The 21,934-nt window shown below is 33.8% G+C and overlaps 1 protein-coding gene across 1 annotated transcript in view; it reads right to left on the bottom strand.

Moving 5' to 3' along the window:
- Positions 1–3,322: 3,322 nt before the first annotated feature.
- The window catches only part of LOC148940837 (phospholipase D1-like), a 404,878-nt gene continuing 386,266 nt past the window's right edge, over positions 3,323–21,934 (bottom strand). Inside the window, exons 21-24 of the mRNA XM_089105088.1 lie at positions 21,267–21,398; positions 15,662–15,868; positions 8,441–8,563; positions 3,323–6,361 (exon numbers count right to left, since the gene is read on the bottom strand). Coding sequence (XP_088961214.1) covers positions 6,260–6,361; positions 8,441–8,563; positions 15,662–15,868; positions 21,267–21,398 — 564 coding nt within the window. The 3' untranslated portion in view covers positions 3,323–6,259. The remainder of the gene's footprint in view (positions 6,362–8,440; positions 8,564–15,661; positions 15,869–21,266; positions 21,399–21,934) is intronic.

Here is a 21,934-nt window from a genome sequence, read left to right as displayed (position 1 = left end):
TCCTTTAATATTCTTTAATGTTCGCATTAGTTTACATAAGTGGCAGGATATGCATTATCTCAATACTTTTGAAAACTTCTTGATTTTTCCAATGTCTTCACAACAAATTTTATGTTTTATTCAACACCCCTCAAAAACAAAAAGAAAGAAAAAAGTGTCTCTACTAAAATAAATTTCAAGAATTTTTTTGGGAGAGGAAGAAACCCCTATAATGTTGATTACCCTTTTTTTGTCGATATATCCGTATAAATATAACTAAAATTTTTATAAAAGTAAACTATACTCCATCCGCGGAGGGGAGATGACCCCTTCCCCCTTTACTGCTAACTAACATTGCTAAAAACCTATCCTAGCTATACACTAATATTATCAAATACTTCTGTCCTAACCAAAAACTAAATAAATAAAATAAAACAAACAATTTACTTCAAAAGTTAAAATACAGGTGAGTTTTTAAAACTTAGTTCCGCAACCATATATAGGCAACAGAAGATAAATAGGCACTTTGAAACTGCGGTATGTCATTTCTTATTTGTATATACTAAACAAAAATACAACTAATAAAGCTGACAAACATATTTCCAGGATCAAATAATCAAAAGACAATGAGCCAAATTACAAAATTGCTTTCATACTCATACAGTACAATCAACCATAAACTTAAAAAGGAAGAAGATGAAATCTCAATTTGAGTGCTATGGGATAGAAGAATTTCAACTGGAGATTCAAAATACTTTTCTTCCAAAAATGTAAATAGTAATTCCTAGGATTCGTGATTTGGCTCATTATATTTTTTTTTAAACAACAACATTGGCTGACAATTTTAAACCCGTTCTTTGACTCATCAAAGTACTAAGATCTTACAGCTCACTACCGAATAGAACATGGAAGCGACCAGATGAGACCAGGTCAGATCTGAATGAAAAAGACAATTGCATCTCAAGATCTAACTTGGATTTGTCAAAGAACGGGCCTTTTGTCTGTAGTCTCATATAAAAGTAACAAATCGGCGGAGCATCTTAGCCTGACAATGTCCACGACCTGACATTGAAGAGATATCTCTGGCTGAAAATTCCCACCCACTCAATTTTGATTGCTATTCTTACGACGAATAGGAATAATAATACTCGAATTGAAAGGCTATTAAGGCATAGGCTAAAACGGAACGATAAAACAATAGAAAAGAACACCGAATAAATGAAGAGAACTAAATGTATCAAAGAATAAAAAAAAATCGAGGACATTCTCGGAGATGAATAATAAGACTACCTTAAAATATCAAATATGACTCACGGATGCATACACACACTGGATAATAGTTTAAATCGGAATGTTGAACCTAGAAACCCAAAATTTTTAAGAAAAATAAATAAAGAAAAATGTCCCAACCAATATGACTTCTCCCTCGGGGTAGGATTCAATGGGACATGAAGCAATAAATCTAATCAGTGTCAAAGATAAATCCATATAAATTGAAAAAAACGGTTTGCATAAAGTTATTAAAAATAGTAGCAATAGCCAATACTAAAACATGTATTTGAATGTTTCGGTTGTTTTTGCTTGAAAGTTTATGCCGTTTTTTTTATATATCAAATAAACTCAAAAACGCAAAGAAACAGTTCAATTGAAGAAATATTTAACATAGAGTTGAATCAGAATAACCTGCACATTTTTTTTTTTTTTTTACCAGGTTCACTGTTTTTGTTTACGTAGTTTGTGGAGAATATTGCCAATGAATTTGCCACATCATGCAGAAACTACGCCAAAAATATAATTGAATTTGTGGTTCATCTGTTCATAGTTTGAATATGAGTAATTTTAACTATTATAATCTTTTCTAGAACAAAAGCGAGTCTGGATTGGGGGGGGGCATTTTTTTTCGATAAAGGCAAAATGATAGTAAACACTGACTTATTCCGTTGAGCCACCAGATGCAACATATTGGTCGCTAACTTTTTCCCACTAGCTAACTACAACTTTCGCTCTTTTAACAAGAGCCCCCAACCCATCTAAGATTTTTGTATTTTAACAAAATCCAAGGATATCCTCTATTAATTTAAAACAGCTATCCCCTATGAATTCTAAATCATAAAACTGAAGTTAATACCTGCAAAAAAGTAGTGTAATCCAAGTATCTTGCTTTATATAATTGGTAACTGTCTCGTAATACCTAGCGAACAGCGGGCAGCGGGAGTTGATGTTTGTCCGGGGCAAATTCAGGGTATAGTTGGTTCCCAATAACCACAAGACAGTTTACTCTCTTTTGTCTCATGGTTGAGGAGTCGAGTCGAAAATTTAAAGATCTGTTTTTGGTGCGCGGGGGGGAGGGGTTGTAAAGGGACTTACAATGCAGTGTTCAGGGAGGAAACTGTTTTTCTCCATTCCTTGCAAAACAGTATAGGCTATGTTTTTTATGCTTGTTGTCCGACATGCTCTTTGACTAGTAAGCCTATAATTGAAAAATAATTTTGAGCGAAAACCTTAGGTAAACAGCCAACGCTAGCTCCCCTATTTTGTATAACTTTTACAGCTTGATTTTTCAATTTTACTATTATAATTTTTAACGTGGATCAACTTTAATAATCCAATCGTATTAAGGCGAAAAAACGACAGGATAAAAATACGACAGTAGATATTCACTGATTAAACATGAGTAAAAATTGTACTATATTTGTAATGTAAGGCACAAAATATGATGCAAGGTTGCCAACTATACCATTTTTGTGGGATATTCTTTGATTTCCCGAATCAAAAAGAGTGTCGAATTTCACGCACAAAATCTGACTTAACAGAGCATTGCCCCACTCAACTTAGCTATTTGAAATCCACCAGTATCTTAATGAGGATCAATTTTGACAACCTTGGACACAACACACAAGAAAGAAATAAAGAAGTAAAAAGAGAAAAATACAAACCTACTAAGGCAATTAGGAACGTAAGGAATTTTAAAGTCAAAACTGCACATTAGCACCAGTTTTTCCCTTTTTCGGTCAGAGACTAAGATCCATCCCTACAATATCTCAATGTACAATATTAACAGAAATCCACAGAACTCCACAGAAATCTTCCCACTTTTCATGGAGACTCAGCTCCTGCAGCAGCCTCTTAGGCGTGAGCTTGGCCCTCAAGCATCCCCAAAGTCGCAAAATAAATGGCAAGTTATTTTTCTACGGCACCGCACAATGAGTCTCTTGACGATCAACATGCATCAAGCTGATCTTGATGCTACCTTCTGACTCTTGTTAGAACTCAACTGATCAAAACTTTATATCAGACAAGAGTCAGAAGGTAGCATAGGCAAACATTTGCAGAAAGGTTAAAAAATGGAATAGTAATTTCACAACAATAATATAATTTATGATTTAAAATTAAACGGCTTGAATAACAACCATTTTTGCTGTATCTCCACACAGGAACTAAACAGAGTTTCCCCCAAAGATCAGGCTAGATGAAGACAGGGCAGTTGGAATAAATTTCACACTATATTGATATGTATTTACTGTTTTTTGCAATAAATTTTATTCTATAAATAGATAAACAATAGATTGGCCAAAGGGATCCCCCACAAAATTTTGGATATTTGGGCCTAAAATCAGACTTTTTGAAATCAGAATCAAAAGTGGTTATCATCAAAATTGTAGATTAACAATTAGAACATCATACTTAAATATTTTTTTCTCTAAAACAATTCAAATCTTTTTCCTGTCCATAAAACAGGATCTTCCTAATCTTTCACACTGTACTTAAATAACATTAATAATAAAATATAACAGATAAAACCAATTTTAATTACAAATAAGAGTCTATTTTTCAGAAGAGAGCATAACCTTGTAAAAGACAATTACCACCTTGTGGTATATACTCTTGGATTTCAGGTTATGCTTACTTATGACAAGCTTCTAAGCTTGGGCTCTAAATAGAGGCTGCACACATCTTATTGATCTGATTTTTGAGACTGATATTTCTACATAAAATTGTATTTTTTTTAAATTACCTAATATCCTACATAAATGAAATGTCATTTCAGCAGGTTATCTTAAAGCTTAATTCAAAGGAGGTTGTCTTATTAGACTCGAAGGGGACCAAGGAAGCTATGGAAGGCAAAGGTTTAAGCCCTACAATTTAATTTTCTAAAGGCTTAATTCTAAGGAGGTTGTCTTATTATACTCGAAGGGGACCAGGGAAGCTATGGAAGGCAAAGGTTTAAGCCCTACAATTTAATTTTCTAAAGGCTTAATTCTAAGGAGGTTGTCTTATTAGACTCGAAGGGGACCAAGGAAGCTATGGAAGGCAAAGGTTTAAGCCCTACAATTTAATTTTCTAAAGGCTAAATTCTAAGGAGGTTGTCTTATTAGACTCGAAGGGGACCAGGAAAGCTATGGAAGGCAAAGGTTTAAGCCCTACAATTTAATTTTCTAAAGGCTTAATTCTAAGGAGGTTGTCTTATTAGACTCGAAGGGGACCAGGGAAGCTATGGAAGGCAAAGGTTTAAGCCCTACAATTTAATTTTCTAAAGGCTTAATTCTAAGGAGGTTGTCTTATTAGACTCGAAGGGGACCAGGGAAGCTATGGAAGGCAAAGGTTTAAGCCCTACAATTTAATTTTCTAAAGGCTATCTCATTCTTTCGTGCTAAAAAAAAGTGAAAACTGGCGCAACAGTAACACCTAAATAAAGAAAATATAATATTAATGGAGTCCACAGAAATCATCTACTAAGAACTTAAGAACTATAGTTCTTATCTAACATTCTAATCTAAATGAAAAACAGAAAATAAGTAAGAAAGTAATAAAAAAGTTTCTCATGACGATACAATGAACAAGCAGACAGGGACCAACAAACAAATTTCAAGGAAGAGCAATAGAGACACAACAACTAACAGCATAAACTTGTTCATGAATTTAGATATATTTCTTTTCTAGAACATGCAAGGGGTTCAGCGTAATCATCGGTCTTATATTAGATTGTCAGATCACTTTTGGTACTTTCGTATTGACCAGGAATCCTGTGTAATTGAAAATTAACTATCTGGGTCAAACATATAGCACGGTCGTTGCGTAGACACCGTCTATGTAGAAAAAGAACAACAAATTGGAGGAAAAAGTAATTTTTAGACTTCTTAACTACTTTTTAATACCTCCTACCCCCATCTTAGGTCTAGTACACACTTTGCAACAATCAAGCAATATTTTGGAGAAAATCTTATTTTGTGACCATAAGTCTTTTTAGTGAGACCATAAGTACTCAGTCTTAAAGGGTCTATGAAGATATACCAATTAATAATACATGCATCTATTATCAGACTAAGAAATTTGACATGATAAGACTACGATTTATACGGTGTTGTAAGAGAGGCTTACACTAACATATCCATTTGTGTATATTTAATAGCTTACATACACGCAAAATGCACATGTCTTAACTTTATTCAAAAATACAGGTTATTCATTTGGGTGACATGTTTTTAATGGAACCATGAAGTTTATTGGGCTATCAATCAATGGAGCCTGAGAAACTGCTTTAAAGACCTTCGTTAAATATAATTAACCGAAATTATCGCAGATTAAGCGTTCACGCGACGACCAAGATTTACACGGTAGTATTTTTTCATACATCAACCAATACCCAGTAAAGCCCAATATTCAAAAGCAAGGAATAAAAAAATAGTAGACAAATGGCTTTTAATATAAGATCAGGACCGAATTAAGACCTTAAATGTCCTCTACAATAATTTATTGAAACCATTTATTATTTATTAATTATTATTTATATCATTATAATATATTATAATATTATTCATTTGTGTCTGTTATTGTTCTTGTCGAAAAAAAGAAAGTTTGCACTCCTGAAAAGTAAAGTTGCAAGTATGTTTTAGTCATTCCAGTTGAAAATCCTCTTAACAAAAATTGAAAATAATGAGACCATTGAAACACCTTGAATGTCATAAGAAGGAGGCTAAAATTTGCGCGATTCCTTTTTTCAGAACTGTGGCCGAGATTTTTATTTGGAAAGTGCTAACTAGGGAACAAATAATTTGTTGGTCTCTTCTTAGCTCTTGGCTAATCAAAAAGCAGTTTTGATTTTCCTTGAGACAATTTTTAACCATTCATCAATAGATTTTAGAGATAAATATTGTCTCCAGAAAAAAAAAAAAAAAAAAAAAAAAAAAAAAAAAAAAAACACTAGACACATCATATTTAAATAAGGCACCAATGACTTATACAAAACTGGGCCATATTTGAACCTGTTTCGGCAAAAATATCATGTCCACAAGGCAGTCGGCATAAAGGATTCTTTCGCACCAGCAGCTGGCAGTAGGTTTTCATTGCACAGGAAATTTAAAGGCAGTAGAACTAAATTACCCTAAAATAAAAGGAGAAATATTGTTGTCTGGTGGAAAGGTTATATAATAGTTGTTTAAAGAGTATGTGAAATAATGGAAAAATCTTGCATAAATAAGAACTTACCTGGACAGACAAGGCCGCATCCAGGGGGCGGGGTGAGGGTTTGAACCGGTTGCTTAGCTGCATTCAATGGGAGAATCAGCAGGGCCATGTGTGTTTAATCCCACTTCAATCCTCCTGATCTACATTATTCTGCTGCTTTGCTGTGAGAACAGCTTGGCAAACGGTTTTTGGCAATTAACTCAAAGGCGTGAAAATGGCAGATACGATCTTAAGAGGTAACAGTGACAGGAAACAAAAATTATTAAATTTTGAAATAAAATTTTGACAATTATAAAATTAAGTATTAAAAAAATTATAAAATTTTGACAGAAAAAAAATCATAAAAGGATGTCGTTAAATCAGGAAAAATCTTAGAGATAAAATTTTAGCAAGATAGTCAACAGAAAATACAAATTTCACATAGTGTCGATATTTACTTTATATTCATAGCAGTCTTTGTGATTCGATTACATCTTTTCTTTCGACCAAAGGCTGTAACGCCAATAGTGCTTTAAAAAAAAAAAAAAAAAAAAAAAAAAAAAAAAAAAAAAAAAAAAAACGGATCAAGTCCCAAAGAGCCCTACAAAACTGATCTTCTATCAAATCGGGTAAGTGGCCTTTCAGAAGTCGTTCTCAAAAAACTAAAGAGCTCCATAACAAAAGTCTCGATAATATCCCACTTGAAGACTCATCTAGATATGCAGAAATACAAATAAATAATTCAAAAGTGTGAATCGTAGTTGTTGTTAAAATTTTAGGATTTCGGCTTATTCCTAGACAATCCATTGCAGAATAGTGGATATCAAGTCTTTTAGAGTTATATATATATATATATATATATATGTATATAAATAGATATACCCTGTCTTTGCACACTAATTGACGACATTTGGTGAAAAAAGAGGCAATCACAATCTTTTGATGCCATCAAAAAAAAAAAAAAAAAAAAAACGGAGCCAATTCCCATAAAACCCTCTCCAATCGACCTTCTATTTTGTTTCTTAGTTGTTTGGCATAGGCATTAGTAACTTTATCGTTCCGATTCAGTTTCATCAAGCAAATGATAGTAAACTAATAAAAAATTCGGATAAAATAATTAAATACTATACGGGATACTAAAAATGATACTTATAAAAGAAGACTACTCATCAGTACTCATCATTACCTTTAATCTAGAATAGCTCATAACTACAAATTCAACCCCTTTTATGGTTATTATAAGTAAAAGAAGCTAACATTTGAATTCTTTCTGCACTAATAGTACAAAATGTGTATGGAATTTTGTTTATCATGTAGCGTTTTGAAACGCAAAAAGAAAGAGATTGATCATAATTAATGAGTATGCAATCTCGCACGCAACCACACAAATTAATATTCGGCCAAATATACGGGAAATACAGTGCGTAAACTGCTATCTATATTCTGACAAAGCAAAATACTTCAAATGTAGATGGCGGTTGAACTCAAGCACTAGACATCTTTTTTTATTGTCATTAGCTCTGTTGTAGAGCCGGACCACCAAGCTAAATAGTCCGTTTTCGTCAACATCATTAGTGGCTACCCAATTTTATGAATAACTGATGTGATCCAAAATAGAATTTGATAGTAAGTGGCAGAGAATCCATGTCTCTTAAAGATTAAAAATGAATATTCTTCTCAGTATTTTGCTGCAAAGTGCAAGTTTTTACTCTTAATATTGTGCAATTGCCAACGATAGTGACTAAAAAGAATAATTAATTCAAACTGATCTTCTAGGCGAGATAAACTCGTCTCGGGCAAACTAAACCAAACTTTCAGCTGGTTCTCAATGGAACCAGCCAGTTAGGCATTGACCTCAGACGAGATCAGTACCAAGGGATAAATAATTTGGATTGAAAAACAGAAATATTGACGTCATACGAGGGCCGAGAGGAAAATCCCGCTAAGCGGGCATCTTTTTGGTGATTTCTAAAAGTATGTAACAAAAGATATGCAGCCAAAAAAGTCTGTGACTTACCCTCACTTGTTTGAGTTTTTCCTCTGCTTCTTCTAGGTTTCGGATGCTCAGCGCAACTAGACTTTGATACAATTTGACTTCAGAAAATGTTGTGACTCTATCTGCTGGTAAGCAGTTAAAAACCTAAAATTATGAAAAAAAACACTTTTTAAATCCTTCACTTTACAAAATTTTTCCCACTTCTCTTCTAGCTTAAATTGCTATAAGAACAGCTATGATAAGATAAATTGAAATCCAGGAGACATCTCCTGGGCACTATCCACTTGGGTACTATCGCTGTCGAAAAAAAATCAGTTAGATTCTTGACTTTAGCGTTAGAGTCGCGTAAGTTCAGATTTGTTTAAAAATTTATACTCGGTCATATCTGTATAAATAAATTACAACAATGGATGTTAAATATACATGCCATTTGACCAGCAAGAACTGTTTTTTAAATGTATATATTTCGAATATATAATAGATGCAAAACTGATTCTCGAAAAAAATCGTTACAACAAAAAGCACAACCCTAAAACACATATGGCTAGTCTCTTCCCACAACTTACTCCCAGAAGCTAAAACATTAGACATGATTTACCACCACGAGATGCGTATTTTCGGGCTCAATTCAATAAATTCGGAATATACTAAACTGAACTGAAGGAAAACAGCTCCAGCAGCCTTTTGTCACCTCCTTCCGATATGGGCCTGCTTATCTCACTATGGTTGGCAGCCTGAGCCGTTCACCTCCACTTGACGTTACTTTTCTGCACATAGTTTTTTTTTATTTCGTATACATGTCTGTGGTTCCAAGACTATATTGCGAAATTGTACCCATCTAGCTTGAATAGTTTAGTTTGTTATCTAGTGCGCACACACGGAAAAACAGACACACGGGGAAATCGTATAATATATATAAATTGCTTTGCACAGTAAGTACTGACTACGAGTACATTATATTTATCCCTTCCTTCTCAATGAGGAGTCGTATCAATTGACCTGTTTATTTTTACCAAAAATTGTTTTACCGAGTCAAAATAAACCAAATAAATTTTGTTATTAGATATTATCAAAAAATTAACAGAATAAATCAAAAGAAATAACTGGAGATACTCTCATGCCACAAAACTAAAATCTTGGAATTCAAAAAATTAAGCCAACGCAATGGCCGTAATAAGAGCAGGTTCTAAGGCTTTGGCTGGAATACAGCCCTTAAGTTTCATGAAATACAAAATATTTAAATAAAAACACATACTTTTCAGTAGTTTACTGGTAAAAACAGAAACTAAAAAAAATATTTCTATAGTTCCGCTGTACCAATTAAAGCTCTAATTTTTAGTGGCTAACTAGAGCTTCCATGCAGAGACTTCACAGATACTATTTATGGGAATTTAACAAAACAACATACCCATCCTCAATGAATTCAATTGCTAATTTAACCAAACTTGGGAGCGAAAAAAAAAAACAAAAAAAAAACAACAACACAAAAGCAGAAAACACAAAAGTAAAAACACAAAATCGAAAAAAGAGAATTCCAGGTAGATGAGAGTGTAAGTTTTAATGAAAGTACTTAAAACAGAATTGCAAACAATACAGAATTAGGCAGCAGAAAAAATAAAAAGTTGTAAGACGGATTAATTACACAGCTCATTAGTGATGAAACTCTCCTTTAGATCCGAAAGATATGAAATCATGTCACTCTAGCAGCGTTTTTTAAGATTGAATAAATTTTATAAATCATAAGTCTGCTAAATTTATTATTGTAAGTATGTAAAGGCTAATTTACGCAAAATTCATTTAGCAATCACACTAAGTACGTAAATTCGGTTGAATTCCATAAGTTATTACCAAATAAAGCCATTTTGCAATGAATGCTAAGAGGGAAAAAAATTATTTTTGCTAAAATGTCAATGATAAATACACCTCACAAACGTGCCGTGAGTAGTGTCTAACGTGACCAGAATATAGATAATGTCTCAAAATATATTTGCTCAGTGTAGAAAAATCTACTGTAATTTATAATTTTTTGAATTTAAAAATACAGATATATGCACTGATGATTTTTGAAAAGCACAGTCGGTATATAGAAATAATTGACTGCCATCTATGCTCAACCTATTCAAGATTCTATTCAGGGAAAACCATTGGTATATGCATATCTGCACCAAAGGAGAGAAGAGTATCCCTCTGAACAGTTTGACTTCAAGGATTACTCAAGAAACTTCAAAAAGAGCAAAGTGCCTGAACATAACCTTTTTAGGGAATCTTACGAATGCCTTTGACCCCCTCACTTATAGGGTAGGCTTGTGAATGTGGAAACTTGGAACTTATATTTTATGTCGATAATAGGCTACTATGTCTATAAGTCTTAGCTGAAATTTCTTGGGCACTGTTACGGTTTGAATACTGTCGTGCCCAAAATCAAGGGTCGTAATTCGACCATCTTTTTAAAACTATATAGAGACTAGAAAGATTCTTTAATATATCTCTGTATATGGAAGTCCTCCCACTATTCGTAAATTTATTGTTGTTCTCACATTTCTTCAAAAAAAAAAAAAAAAAAAAATAGTTCAATGGCCTGTAGGTTTTTAATAGTAATTCATTTTTTTCAAGGCAAAGTTTTTCCGATAAAACTAAAAAAGTAAAATTGAAACATAATACGAACAAAATTACTTCTTCGCAATTTATGCAACATATTTTTTATAATGTTTCAAACAACTGGCTCGTGTTAATTCATTAATCTAAAATGTACCAATTATATTTAAATAGCATGCTACCTTTAAAAGTGGCCATACACTTCAAATTACCTGCTCTTTTATTTACTCAACAAGTCACTGTCTGCATGTATATACAACACTAGTTGCAATCTTAATTTTAATTGGAAATTCAATGTTTTAGCGTTCGATTCTACTCGTTTATATAAAATTTTGCTTTATTTACGTAAACTTGAATTTAGGGGGTAGTTGGAAAGGGGGCGAGTGATTGCCCTCTGGTTGAGGTAGTTGTAAAGAGAAAGGGGTGAGTGATTGCCCTCTGGTTGAGGTAGTTGTAAAGGGAAAGGGGGTGAGTAATTGTCCTCTAGTTACTTTTAACTCTTTAGGAGGACACTAGACGTCTCAATTTCCAATCAATGAGCCCTTCTCAACGACTACCTTTTGCATGTGAATTAGTTCTGAGGGAAAATACAGTAAATAATCATAATAAGTAATACAGAGAAGGTTTATGGCTCTTTACAACAGGCAACATTAGAGTGGCACCTCTCGTAGTAATTTCTATTTGTTTTAAGTTTGGATTATTGATGCAATTTATAGTAGCGGGCGCAAAATTAAAATAAAAGCGTGGGTGAAAAACAGCAATAAATAAGCTAAAAACGTAGGGCACCAAACTTTTCTTGGAAAAACTCCTTTTTTTGGACTCTTCCTTAAGTTAATCTGTGTTAACACTTGATGTGGTTTACAGGGCCAGATCTAGGGGGGCTAGAGAGGACAAGGGCCCCGGGCAGCACGTCCGGAGGGCGGCAAAACAAGCTTATATTGTAATGTTTTTGGGTAAAAATTGTAATATTTACTGTATTGATGGTGCGGCAGGGGGCGGCAAACTCTACATTTACTACATTACTACATTTGTCAAAATAGCATAGATATAATGTCTTCGAAATAGAGTAGGGTATAAAGTTTATTTTTTGGTGAAAACTGAGATTTGAAACGAAATCAAATTCTTCTGTGTGTGCTCGAATTTTCAAAAGCGCGTATGTTATTCAAAATGGTTGAAAATTTCTCCAACATAAGCCAAAATCTAGATTCTTATAGAGAAAAACAAAGCAGGTTTTTAAAGTTATAGAGAAGACTTAAAATATTCTTTTCTTAACCATTGAAAAAAAAAACAATGTCAATAATAAATGAACAGAAACTCGTTTTAAAAAACGTTTTCCACATTAGAAGTTTTTCAAAGAAAAGTAAAGAGTTACATTAAAGCAAAGATGAGCAGAAGTTAAGTCGAATAATTTTTCAAGTTTAAAACTACCGTAAATTACCTTTAGGGTAATTATTGTTATTTTTGTTATTTTTTAAAAAAATAAATGAAACCAAAAACGAACAGACACTACAATAAATAACTGAATCAAACTCAAAACGAATAGCAACTAATAAGTTAGATCTGACACCCCCTTTGGCCTTCAAGGACTAGAATATAATCTGACCTTTACTGAAAACAAAATACATTTGAAATTTATCTTTCAATTTAACTTTAATAAATTTAATCTTTACTTCCATAGATTTTACATTTAAGTTGGGCAGAGATATTTTATAAGGTTTATTGTGTATTTTTGTAAACCAAAATGTGAACGAAAATTAACAAAGTTTGACACATTAACAAAACAAAGTAGAAACTTAAAACGAATTAAAGAGCGAAGTTAAAACCTTAACGCGAACAAAAATTACTGCTTCGCAGTTAACGTAACTTTTTTTTATAACTGTTTCAAGTAAATTGGCTCGTAATACTTTCTAATTCGTAGAATTCTGAAAAACTAGCACTTTACTGAAAACATAGAACCAACGCAGTAGAACAGGATTGAAAGTGGGAAAATATCTAAAGCGGGATTCAGAAAATAAAAGATAAATTTACAAAAGGTCTCAATAGTTTTTTTTGGCGGATATGAAGTCAATAAAACTTGCTACAATTTTTAGTTCTCTAAAAACTTTAAGCAAGCTTATTTCAGGAAATGAATTATCTGGAGGAATTTTCTGCGGAGGGAATCTGTTCTTTGCTTGGTAAGAAACTTGAACATTTAGCATATGTTTATTCTAAATATTTCAAATTTTAAATGTACAAAAATTGTATTCAAACTTCAACATCGAAGAGCATTTCATTCGATAGTATTTTGACCCAGTTTGGTAAAAAGTTTCCATCTGCAGCACAAAAGGGAAGATATTGACACTTTTCTGCTGCACGAACTATTTTTTACTTAAGAACTACACCCTTGACAAATCAGTTGCTGAATTCAAGTTAACGTATATGAAAAAAATATATATAAACAAATAGAATCAAACGCTAAAACATTCAATTTTCAAATAAAGCTAAGATTGCAATTAGAGCACCTATCTCTTTTGTTACGATCTCGTTTTTTACCTATTATTTAACAACGTAATAAAAACAAAACATAATTACTGGGGAAAAGGCGGAAAAGAAGTTATTCTGGTCTCAATGACGTCAAGTCAATTATAACATATGATTGTTTACTCGGAACAGCTCAAATAAAAGGCATGTACAAAATGTCTTAGGAACTATGAGCAAAAATAAAGCACAACGAGATCAGCTGCTAGAAAACATGCAATAACAGGCATCATAACGAACCACAAATCAAAACGTAAGTATGTGAATTTCCTCCCAGTTTCAGTGGTCTACAAACGTAGGCTATGCACATGCATACTACTACTACTACTACTACTACTAACAACTCACCGCAGCACCAAGCCGCCTGAGGCCAACATAGCTACGCACGCTCCTCCTCCATCCCAATCTATTCACAGCCTCCCTTTTTACACCCGCTCATGAAGGTCCCATTTCCTTTAAATCTTTCTTTATGACGTCCTCCCACCCCAGACGAGGGCGACCTGCTTTCCTTTTAACCCTAGACGGTTGGCCGAAAAGAAAAATCTTTGGCAATCTATCATCCTTCATCCGCACAAAGTGCCGTAGCCATCTGAACCTTTCTTTCATTATAGCCCTAGAGAGTGGTATTGAACCACATTTTCGTACAGCCTATTGTTTGAAATACGGTCAGTCAGCCGAGTGCCCAGAGCAATCCTTAAGGAATTTCTCTGGAAAACATCTAGCAAATCTTCATCCGCTTTTCGAAGCGCCCATGCTTCAGAGCCATATTTGACTACTGTTATCACTGTAGCTTCAAATATTCTAATCTTGGTTTGTAGACTTATCTTCCTATTCTTCCAAACTTTTTTTAATTGTGGAAAAACACCCTGAGCCTTGGCTATTCTACTTTTAATATCTTCACTGCTCCCACCATCTGTACTAATAATAATACCAAGGTAAGTGAAGCTACCCACTTGATCAATCTTTTCGTCACACAACGTCACTTTTTCATCTTCACTTATTCCTAGCCTTAGTGACCTAATCTTCTAAACATTAATTTTCAAACCTATTCTAGCACCTTGAACTCGCAAAACCTCAAAAAGATCATTCATTTTGCTCATATTTTCATCTAGAATGCTTAAATCATCAGCATAATCTAAGTCAAGGAGACTTTTTCCTCCCCATTTGATCCATACAAAATAATGGACTATTTTATACAGTATTAATACACTGTCGACCTGCAATTTGGGGCGTCTGGAAAGTCAGTGGGCTTCCGCTGGGGGAAGGGGTTTGCCCAAACCCTTAAAAGTGATTGTTTGGGATAGATTTTTCAGCTTTTTGTGAGAGACCCCACCGATGAATATGGAGAGGGGATTCAAATTCTTGCATCATCTCGATTGAAATAAAATATTTGGACTATGACTGTAAAAGGTAATAGGAACCATTTTTGCTTAGGCAAGAACATAATTGGTTAGGAAACCAATTTTTATTGGACAAAAATTGGGGAAACCTTGAACAATTTGGGGATGGCACTGATTTATGGGAGCTCAGTCATGGTAGAGACATAGATGTATCAGTATCTCTCATTCGAAAATTGCCTAACCCTAATTTTATTTATGCCACCATACACAAGACTGAAGCCAAACAATTCAGCTGTAAAACGGAGTTTTTAATTCAATTTAATTTCAATTCATTATTCGAATAAAAATACAACACAAACATCGATAACAATAAAGATCCTAGAAGAGAACTTGTTAAGGACAAAAAAAAAAAAAAAAAAAAAAAAAAAAAAAAAAAAAAGTGACACTGAAAAAAAAAATAGAAGAATAAAACATGGGTAACTAAAGCAAATTGATTAAAATTGAAAGATTAAATTATATTATCAATTTTCGTTACATTGTTGTACAGCGTGCAGAAACTTGTGGCTAGCTCAACACTGGAGGGTATTTTGTTCCATTGAACAATAGATGTGTAAATGGGAGATTGTTGGGCAGCACTAGAAACGCATTTAGGAATTATAAAGGCTCTATTGGATAAAAGGAGACAGATTTAATATAATTTAAACAACTGAAGAGCCAATTTAAATTCAAGGATACATCCTTTCGTAATTGGATGAGCAATATCACCACCAAGATCGAAATAGTAAGATACCTCTTCATAAATTTTGGTATTTAAAGATGCAGCTTTTATCCAAACACCTTTGTAGAAAGCATCACAAACTGGGTCGTATAGATCGAAAGGGTCTGTTTGTCCTAAAAGCCCTAAGTGCTCTCGAAAAAGATACTTCCTCAAAGAGCCAGCAAAGCGACCGCAATCGTACGGCTTTCCGTCCATTAGTGAGGGCTCAAAGTCCAAGTCCTGGAAAAGAAAGGGCTTGCATAAAAAAAACTATAAATTAGAGTGTGTCAAATTATTACTCAGAAAAATAATATGAAAATACAACATATTAAAAGATATAAAATTATAATTAAAAATAGAGCTTTTAAACCATAAATCTAAAATGTCAAATATCATACCAAATCTTGTTTAAATATATTTCCAAGAGTATAACTGAATATTAGACTAATAAGAATTAGAATAAAATTACGTGGACACGAAAACTCGTCAAGACACCAAACAGGTCATTTGTACCAAAATGATTCTAATATTTCCAAACATTTCCATTTTCAAATATTATAATTTTTCGATTAGAATGTCTGAACAATCATAATGTCTGAATATTTTATTCCTTTGGGAAACATCGAGAACTGTTAATTTAGGGTCCATATTATATGAATTTTTTTTATTTTTAAGAGTTAAACTATAAGAATTATAAAATAACTATAATAATTTAATTAACAATTAGCCATGTACGTACTATAGACTTGCCTTGGACGGTTTTGTATTAATATTTTTGAAAGCTATTATAAGCAGCAGAGTTAAATTGAGTAAAAAACGTTATTAGGAGCAAATATCAGTTGGGCTTTGAATATCTAGATTGTGTGTAGTGAGTGTGTGTGTAACTCAACCCTTGTACAACTCAACCACCATTCGATTTAACTCCATGCCTTCAAGCCCCGTTTAACTGAACCTCCATGCAACTCAATCCCCATTAAACTCAACTCACTTACCCTAATCTATCGCAGGGCTTAAATTAAACTGGGTTTAAATTGCACGGGGGTTGAGTTGAAATGATAGTTGAGTTGTATGGGGTTAAGCTGAATAGGTTTGAGTTGAACCAGGATTGATTACAAGTGATTGAGTTAAACGGGGTTTGAGTTACATGGAAACCGATATCACGCTTTTTGAGTATGTATCAAGTTCCGTTTAGCGCACTTGCCTAGTTTTCAAAAGGTTGAAGGTTCAAGTCTCACATAAACATACTTTTAAGGACGAATAAAGATCATGCTGATACAGTCAGGAGAAAGATGGGGGAGGGGTCAGGAGAAAGATGGGGGAGGGAAAGGAGCTTTGAGAATCTAGTCCTGCCTTACAGATATAAAACAATAATAAATGGAAATTACATATAGTTCAAGCCTACAATCTTTAAATATAGAATCGATGAGCATTATAAAGATCATTATACAGTCAAGACTTCCTCCGAAAATTGATTGGACAATGGCTTTTGTAAAAGGAAAAAAAGACACTACTATCCGTGCGTATACACGAGAAAAGGAGTGAGCTTTTTAACGCTAGCAAAAGGACCCCCTTTCGTTAAATTTTTACACATAGCAATGCTATTATAAAGCTACGATATATAAAAAAAAAAAAAAAAAAATTAAAAAAAAATTACAGATTAGACTATGTTTATACGCAGTAGTGATAGAGGTGTTTCCTCAGACTGGTCAGAACTTCAAAAGAAACCTTTTTTATTTTTAGGCCTACGCAGGATTTAATAATAATCTTTTGATTTCCATCCGTTTAACATCAAGAAATAACCAGATACCCCAGGAAAAAAGAAAATCTAAATATAGACCATTTTCCCCCAATGTAAATGGTACACGCCCGGACAAGCTATTTCGACTTGCAGGATGATCTATTTACTTTTGGGGATTAGAACATAATTCTGTTTCTTAGAATTCTTTCTCTGCAAATGTCTTCACAGAAGCTGTAGCATTCCTAATTTTTATTTGCGAATATGAAGCAAATGTCGAATGAACTATTTAGAAAAAATAATAAAAAACAAGATTCAGTTACTTTCTGATCTTACCTAAGCATCTACTAAGAAGCAAATACCTTGAGTGAAGGCATATCAGAGGTGTGATAGCTGAGGGGAGGGTATTAACCCCCCTAGATTACCCCTGGTGAATAAAAAACCTCAATTTTGGTAATTTCATTTAAAGAATCGAAAAGCCACAAAATTGTCCGCCTTAGATTATGAAGAATACCTTTTTTTTGTATTCGCATTAAAAAGAAGAAAAATTCCTAACTCCCACCCCCTCTTCGATTTCTGAGACTTACTATTGACTTGACTCTCAGGGTTTTACTCTTAACCCAAAAATTTTGAATGTTCTTCACTGTAAGTTTATATTTAAAATGAATAAAAAATTCATGCTGAACATAGTTTAAAGTTTTTATTGGTCTCTTGCTTCACCCATGTTTCGGGTTACTTACGAGCTGTCTCCCCAAAAGGCTGAGAAATCTACCCACTCTTAGTCTCGCTAAATTCAACACTATTCTCGACAGTAATGTGGACAGAATAGACATCCAGCGCTTTATTTCCATAATTTGGCCACGGCAATTCTAAAATCGTCATGATATTTTTTCTGTCAACAAAAATTATAGCAAACAATCCTTAGGCTCAGTCTGTCGAATAGAACATTTTAATCTATTTTACTAGATCTTATGTGATTCTTTAGATGCAAAGATGTTTCTAAGATACACGCATTTCTTCTCAAATCTTTTTTTTCAGTCACAGGATTAGTTAACAACTGCAACTTTTGATATCAAATATGACCTTTTTTTTTATCTTGAATGCACAAAAAAACCGTCTTGGTACAACAAAATGGTTATTAACCGTAAATTTTTTAATTGTCTTCCTCTTTCTCAGGGGGGTCATTATCCCCTCTAACACTCCCAAGTGGCAACCATGTTAATTTTTGTTTTTCGTGGCTTCAGGGCCTACTAAACCCAGTTTTTTCTTAATAGCTTAAGGAACTTAGAAAATAGACCCTGACTCTATTTTTAGGTTACTTTTTGAAATATCAATTCTGCTTGTTATTTGAGAATACTTACAATTAGCAGGAGAGTATACAATGTGTTACCAAATTAAGACATACATTAAATAAAATAAACAAAATCCTTTTTCAACTGAAAGTGAGGAGCAATATTAAAACTTGAAATGAGCAGATATTATTCGTATGTGAGGGGGTTGCATCTCCCTCAAACCCTCGTTCATTACGCTAAAGTTTTCTAGCGCTGTAAACCATCTCCTATTTTCAATTTAATGGCCCTTGTGTTTTGGCAGTCGTTCTTAAAAGAAATCGGATAGAAAGTCAAATTTTAACGCAAAGAGCGAGGGGTAGCTAGCACCAATGGTTAGATGCGGTCAACCTTGGGAAAAAAGCAACAACAACAAATAAACACACATCGGTAATCTTTTTCCTGGGGAAAAAAATTGCAAGACTCCACATTTTTCTACATAGGAGCTTGAAAACTCTACAGTAGGGTTCTATGTTGTTAAAATTCAACATAAATGTTGACATACTATCTACAGAGATAAATCAAACATTTTGTACGTCCAAATCAAACACACAATCCCTACAGCCCTAGAATTTTCAACGTTCTCCATACTTATCCATGGGGACAATTAAGATCATTAATCATTAAAATCAAATCAAAGACCCAAATTCGCTGACAGTTACATCAATCAACCCCTTTTTAACATATTTCGTATACCCACAGATATTATCACTTAAATACGCAAATAATTCACACTGACACATTAAATGAAACACACTTTGGTTCATACACCGATGGATTGGGCATGAATAAGGGCCTCCCTTGATTTTCTCATATTTCCAACAGTCTTGCAATTGTCGTTCTGCATAGTCTGATTTGAATATTTTTTCTTTGCTTGGGAAGCAAAAATGTTGCCATTTCCTTAATTTTATTAGAACCTATTTGAACTAAATATTGTCATGCCCAAAAAGGCTGTATCTCACTTTTTTCAAAAGAGTAAAAAGGTTTCTTCAATGAACTAATGACTATTTTCAAGTAATTGAACTATTTTCAAAACTCCTCCAGGATGTATTTATCTATAGATTACATGCATTTATAAGGGTACATTTACTTTATAAGGGTACATATTACTTTAGGGTACATATTTATTTATAAGGGTACATTTACTTTATCGAGTGGAATATATTTTTATGATCTAAAATAGCAAGGAAGCTAACAAAAATATGTCAAAGCAAAATAATGCGTATCTATTAAACAATTGTCGAAGTAGGTGGATAAATACAAAAAAGATAGTGCAGAAAATTGCCAACATAAACAGAAGGCCATGGAAGGTATAGGAGGTCAGACATGGCTAGGATAGACATAATTTCAGTATATACCCAGATAAAAGCCAAACTTAAAACAGACCTGAAGGCTTAAAAAGCTTATTGCCAGGCCCAATTTTTTCAGGCAGAGGTCCTTCAGGTAATAGGAAGGAGGGGGAAGGGTGACGATTAATTCCCAAACGTTCCATCTTTTGGAGAAATATTTCTTATTTATAGACTGATTATGTAATCTGGGTGCTGCGGGGTAACAGCACCCATATAATGCCCTACCCATATATGCTGCCCTATGTGTCTGAGCATTTGGTTTGCATGTGGAAGACATTTATACGGGGAATTATTTGAGTTGAAACGGAGCACTAAACGGAACTATAAAGCTGAGCTAAAAAAATACCGTATTATTGGACAACATTTCATCGGACATAAGACATCGTGGCCAAAATATCAGGTCCGTATCAAGGGGGGAGGGGGGGTACCCGGTTTGACATTGGGGGTATCTCATGTGTCAGCCCCCATTGCAGAGCTACAGTGGATGGGTCTGATCTGTACAGGCTGAATATTTTAGATGTTAATTCAGCAGTATTATTCATATATAATGCCCTGCCCATATAATGCTGCTACCCATATATGGGGTAGCAGCACCCATATAGATCTTATGGTAGAGGCTCCACTGTACCGGGTAAAGAAAGTAAAGCCTCGAACCCCGTTAAGGCAGGTGGTATTTCTTCTGATGAGCCCTAATGGAAGGTTCTACTTGGAAATATTTCACTAGATTTAAGGTGCTTTTGCTTATAAATTTACAACGACTTACATTTATTGATGACAACTTTGCATGGATTTGGACATTTCTATTTGGTTGATGGTTCGGTTATACTGTTTGGTCTTAGGTAGTTAGACAGTTGAGTAAGGTCAAAACCTCGTTCAAGTGCACATTTGTCTCAATTGCTGGATTAGGATGACAGTTTTTTTTTCTTGCCAAGTAATTACCTCTAAAACATAATAATCTTATAATGCGGATTTAGCTTGAGCATTCATATTTTAAACGCTATCAGACATGCTTACATCAGATTACGTGAAAACAAAGATTCAGCTATGCTCTGTGTTTTGTGCATTTCTTTTTCAAAATTCAAATTCTCGAGAAAAATAAGTAAACACAAAAAGCTTGAAATCGAATATTTAGGATCTCCTAAAAATTATGGATATGAGATATCTAACGTATGGCTTTGAATAGTATGGCATAGTCTAAAAAAAAAAAACTCAAATAAATTACTTACTTGGAAAATAACAGCGATTTCTGAGTCTCTTTTTCCTATTAAACTTCTGTCATTAATGTTGGCAGAGCCACAAATAACAGTGGTGTCATCGACGATCATTAGTTTACTATGTACATAAATTAGCTCGGTGACCTTGAAGAAAAAGAATTGTTTATTGTCGATGTTCGGCCCGGAGACTCCTTCATAAGTGAAAGTTAGATTGACAGCCGTTCAAATCATGAAATGCAATTTATAATGTGTTAATGGTAATTATTCGGTGAAAAAAAAAATCTCTTTTCCTACTTTAGTAATTAAGACGGATAAGCACTTGAACGAGGCCTTGGTCCTACTCACCCACCCAATCACCTAGGAAAAACAGTACAACCAAAGACAATCAACCAAAAAGAAGGGTCCATACACGTGCAGCATGTCATCAGCATGTTATCAGAATGTTATGGGTTTTGGCACTTTATTTTAAGCAAGTAAAATATAGTAACTGAAATAAATGTCAGTGAAAAAACCAACTACAATGGTAATAGCCAGGGAACAATTTTCTAACTTTTGCTCTATAATAAAAGACTAACCAAATTCAGAGGCGGTTTCGGAGTGGGGTATAGGGGGCTCTTGTCCGGGACGCAAGAATTTTAGGGGCGAAAAATTTAAAATAAATAATCTAACATTTAGAAATT

The sequence above is a fragment of the Artemia sp. Qi Xiang Cuo genome, chromosome 19, assembly GCF_049724085.1.
Source record: "Artemia sp. Qi Xiang Cuo chromosome 19, ASM4972408v1, whole genome shotgun sequence".
Taxonomy (NCBI): domain Eukaryota; kingdom Metazoa; phylum Arthropoda; class Branchiopoda; order Anostraca; family Artemiidae; genus Artemia; species Artemia sp. Qi Xiang Cuo.
The sequence above is the reverse complement of the archived record's forward strand: the minus strand, read 5'-3'. Positions and strand labels throughout refer to the sequence as shown.